This window comes from Anarrhichthys ocellatus, unplaced genomic scaffold, assembly GCF_004355925.1.
Source record: "Anarrhichthys ocellatus isolate YVR2014 unplaced genomic scaffold, GSC_Weel_1.0 scaffold2863, whole genome shotgun sequence".
Lineage (NCBI taxonomy): Eukaryota > Metazoa > Chordata > Actinopteri > Perciformes > Anarhichadidae > Anarrhichthys > Anarrhichthys ocellatus.
This window is the reverse complement of record NW_022282837.1, coordinates 1,715-6,693: the sequence shown is the minus strand read 5'-3', so window position 1 is coordinate 6,693 and position 4,979 is coordinate 1,715. Positions and strand designations below refer to the sequence as shown.

Sequence of the window (4,979 nt, the reverse complement as noted above, 5' to 3'; positions counted from 1 at the left end):
CAGGCACACCGGGTCCCTGAGGGGGTTTAGGTGGACTTACCTGAATGCCTGGAGGTCCAGGGGCCTTGTTGCCCCACCAGCTGTAAAACTGGTTCCTCCACTCCGGATCAAGCCTCCTGTTCTTTAGACTTACCTTTCCAGGCTCACTTACCTTTCCAGGCTCACCGGGAACCTCAGGTGGTTCAGAGAAACTTTGGAAAAACAACAAAATGATTATGCAGTTGGTACACAATGTTACATAACCATATCACAGGAACTATTGTCCAGTCTGAGCAAAACTGACAAAGACAAAAGTGAGGTAGTTGTTTTGAAGCCAAGGAGGAACAATTAGAAGTCAGCGCTCTGCTTAGATCGACAATGTTGAAAACCAGAGACCAAGACAGAACTCTAGGTGTAGCTATGGACTCTGAATTTCAACAGCCGCATGAAGACAATTACAAAGTCAGCCTAGTGCTGGGTGGTATGACCAAAAGTGTGTATCACGGTATTTTTTAAGATTCTGCCGGTTTCACGGTATATCACGGTATTTTTTTCCCCCTTTGGCTGTGTTTTTATATAGGTTTATAGTGGCTTACTCTACTGTCAGGAGTACATAGAATATAAAAACATGTTAATGTCATCATGTATGAAGGCTTTGCTTACTAGAGGGTGTGCTCATTTGTTTGTATAATGTTGGGATAGCAGCTTGGCTGAAGTACTTTCGCCCGGGTAAGACGTACCTTGAATCCAGTGTTTTAATTATTGCTCTGAGCCCGTCTTTCTCGACTGTCTGTAGCGGGACCATGTCCTTGCATAGCTGGATCGTTATTGCGTTCGTAATGTCGCTCCACCACTTGCTTTTCTTGTCATGTGCTGCCTCAAGCAAATGCCTCTTCAAGCGATGTGTGACCCTTTGGCTTCACTGTTTCACTAGCGTTAACGTTACTGGTTGACGGCCTCGAATCCGACGGCCGTCATCACACTCTTGGTATTCCAACACATGTTTTCTGCTGAGGTGATGGAGTAAGTTGCTCGTGTTACCACCAGCAGCAACAACAGTGGCTCAACAAACTCGCAAAACGTCAGGTTTTTTAAAACCAAAACACTTCCAAACAGCAGACCCAGCTCCTCTCTTGGGCACAGACATCTCCGGCCTGTCTTTGTTCATCCTGCATCGCTCTGTTCTGTTCTTTAATGTAACGTTACTGTAGCAACGGAGCCTCTCCCAGCTGTTAGCAGACTGTTGTGCTAGCGGGCTAGCGAGCGAGTTGCAGCATGCAGTTCGGCGGTGAAATTATATAAATGTACAATTATTAGTGTTACAAATTGTTTATTTGTCACAAACTGTCGTGGTGTTTTGCCCTGTTAAAGAACGTTAGTTGTGGGTTATTAATTGTTGTTATAAAGTTATAACCATGACTAGGGGTCCCTCTCATTACACTTAAGACAACTAGCTCCGACCGCAGCGCCCTTAACGGTAGGGCTGCACGATTATGGCCAAAATCATAATCATGATTATTTTGATCAATATTGAGATCACGATTATTTATCACGATTATTCATTAATTTAGTCACGTTTAAATGAACAAGAACACTGCTTCCACTTCCATTGTTGTGCTACATTCTGGCTAATGTACACATCTTTGCATCAGACTGGTCCTGATCACAGTGCATCTCGTAGAAGGAAAATATAAATAAAATAGTATCAACACTTTTTACCCAAAATTAAATCAACAGAGCACTGCTTTCACTTCCATGTTGTGCTACATTCCAGCTAATGTACACGTCTTTGCATCAAAATAAAACTTATACGGTTCTTATTCACCTGAAGAAAAATATTAATAAAATCGTAGTCGCAAAATACTCGACAGCTGTGACATCCCTTTGTATTCCCCCCCGACGTTTTTCATACAGTGCAGGTAATGCCTGTTTGGAGAAATAATTGCGCGAGGGGATCACGTATCTCTTGTCTAGTGTCTTGACCATTTTTCTGAAGCCTTCATTGCGCACAGTATTTATTGGACACATGTCTTTGGCCAAATGAAATGCGATTGCATCCGTTATTTCAGTGTGTCTTTGGGAGGTGGATGGATACGCTGTTGCGCTATGCAGGGTCGCTGTTATGGGTTTCTGGGTTGACGTTGGACATGGACGGAGATTCAGCGAGGCAACGTTAGCTTTGGCCTTAATGCATTCGTCGTACTGTGGTTTGTGGTGATTTTTCAGGTGGTTGAACAAGTTAGTTGTGTTGCTATGCGGCGCAGACACAACTCTAATGTACTCTGTGCATATGATTTGTTCTTGGTTAACATCACTTGTCCTAAATCGGATGAAGATCCTTGTCGAGGGGCTAGCTCCTCGCCTTCTGCTCCTGACATTTGATTTACCTTTCACACGACACCCGTGAACGTCTGCTCTCTGTTCTGTTGTCTGTCTCTCTACTCTTCTACTAATACCGGAGACGACTGCAGACAGAACTTTTTTTGAGGCTGCCGCTGCAGGGTGCGCGCATGACACCTCCCATCTCGTTCTCCCCCTGGTGGTCGGCTGACTGTTAGTCGAGGAAGCGCTTGATTTGATATGTAGCAGAGCACGCATTTTAAACGTCAATATTGCTGACGATCATGCTCATTTAATTGTGGCAGCCAAAATCGTGATCGCGATTAAAATTCGATTAATTGTGCAGCCCTACTTAACGGCGAACAATATATTTAGCTGCCTGTTGAAGAGTGACAGCAGTTGTTTCTGCTATGCACCGGTATGACGTTGTGTGAAAAATTCATATCATATGGGAAATTAAAACCCGTATTAAAAAATGAAAGCAGGATTTATAAAAACATGTCCATACACCATTTATCTGGAGTAAACTCCCAGAAAACTGCAGGTCGGCTACAACTGTCTCTTCTTTTAAACCAAGGCTGAAGTCTTTCTATTCACCGCTGTCTTTCAGCAAATCGTTTCTGACTGCACTCTAACTGTTAGTCTTGTATTTTATTCCTGTCCTATTTTAGCTAGTCTTAGTTTCCTCTTCTCTTGGCTCTTTAATGCTTTTAATTGTATTTGAATGTCATTTTGTGGTGTGTTTCTTTTGTCTCAATGCTTTTGAAAACTTTGAATGGCCTTGTTGCTGAAATGTGCTGAGTAAATAAAACTTACCTTCTCTTGCCTGGCCTTTGGGGGGAGCTTGGGGGAGAGGAGGGAGTGGATGGCCGATGTGAACGCCCAGGGTCACAGCGCGTTGAAGCTGGGATCCTACGGAGGATGATCCGTGGGGCGTCGGGCCGGTTGGGGTCCTGGATGAGGAAAGGCCTACACGTGAAGCGTTGATCTGCCTGAAGGTAAAAAGAAAATGACAACCATCAGACCACTGCACCTCAAGATCAGTATTTTGGCCGCCGCCATCTTGCTTTTGAACGGAAAGAGGGACGTGGTGACGCTGCCTACGGCTCTGGTAGCGACCTGTCAATCACGAGGTAGCCCCGCCCTAAAGCATATCCTTCTTTATGGTCTAAAACAGTTCACACAGCTCCACCGAGAACTAGGAATCACTTTAAACTTCTCGCTCCGCTCATAACTCCCTCAGAACCGTTCTTTCTAAAACACACCTCGTGCTCCACAGGTGAGCCGAGAAAACCTGACTACCAAATTAGCAAAAGAGCGTTTGGAACGTCCTCCTGTCTGCACAGAGCAGCAACTAACCATCAACTTGTGGCGGTACAGAGATCAAAAACAAATGCTCTGTGCAGAGAAAGTAGCTACAGCTGCTGAGGACTCGTCCTACAGGTCGTATCTTTAAGAACTTTTCTTTCTGGTGTTCAGCAGCAGCTGTTACAGGTTTGAATCTCCTCCATCATGTGGATCATGTTGTTTATCCTGCTGTCATATCGTTTCTACACCAGTTTCAGGTTTTTTTGGCTGTCTTGCACATGTACGCATCCAGTTACAGATGGTTAATATCAGTTATAGATTAGTCTGGAAGGCTGGAACTCCTCCCTCACCCCACTCCCCCAAACCTCCCCCTTTTGTCTTTCTATTTTGTTGAGTTTTATGTCTCTTAGATATTTTCTGTTATTTGTAAATGTAACTTGTATAAAATACATGCAATGGACTGATGATGAAAGAAACGTATCAATAAAGTGTTAAAATAACTGTGTGACGTTCAGGTTCTTGGTGCTCTTACCGTGCTCCTGGTTGGAGGGACTGTAATCGTCCTGCCAGGGTCGTTGTCAGGTGGGGGTCCGGGACGGTTAGGGTCCGGGATCTGGACGCTGGTGTTCGCGCTCCGTCGGGCCATCTGAGGGTAAAAACACACAACCCTCAGACCACTGATGCACATCATGGTACTTTCTCACATCACATATCACATTAAACGGATCAGTACCACAAAGCAGTACGACTAGACAGAAAGTAAATGTCACACAAAAAATGATACGCTATAAATATATGGAGAAAAAAACACAGTAAAGTGCAAAATGTTTGCATTTGTGTCACAGTGTTGTTACTGCAGGAGGCCTTCCATATGTCTACATGCTCCTGGTATCAAACCCGTGAACACACAGTCACCACTGATACAGTTTCACTATACACAACAGTTTACTGTCACATGTATTAAAATGACACCTGACCTGCTCTGATATTCACAACTCCATTTTGTTTTCATAATTCATGAGCATATGAAGGATTAGGCTGTATAATGATTTCTGTCAGCTGTTTATTGTAAACATTAATATGTGCGTGCACGTCAACACGTGTACATGTGTGTAGATAATTACTATCAGTCTGGAAGCGTTATTACAGTTTACACAGAGTACATCTCAGATGCATCTTACACAGCGAGATTTACACCAGACTACTTAAAAAAAAAATGTAAATTTAAATTAGTCTTGTTGATTGACTGAAAGTCAGAAACATATCAGCGCTTTTTCTATAAAAATATATATATTTTAGGTTTTGAACGAGGTTTGGTGTAAAATAGTCTCATTTATGAAAAACATGACGAG

General features: G+C 43.3%; 1 protein-coding gene across 1 annotated transcript; it reads right to left on the bottom strand.

Moving 5' to 3' along the window:
* Nucleotides 1-9: 9 nt before the first annotated feature.
* Nucleotides 10-4,760, bottom strand: LOC116378602 (basic salivary proline-rich protein 1-like; the record flags this gene model as incomplete). The annotated part of the gene is made up of 3 exons (XM_031840496.1): nucleotides 4,160-4,760; nucleotides 3,136-3,311; nucleotides 10-191 (listed from the first exon to the last, which is right to left on the bottom strand). Coding segments are annotated over exons 1-3 (517 nt in total), but the record flags the coding sequence as incomplete, so codon positions are not given.
* Nucleotides 4,761-4,979: the final 219 nt, after the last annotated feature.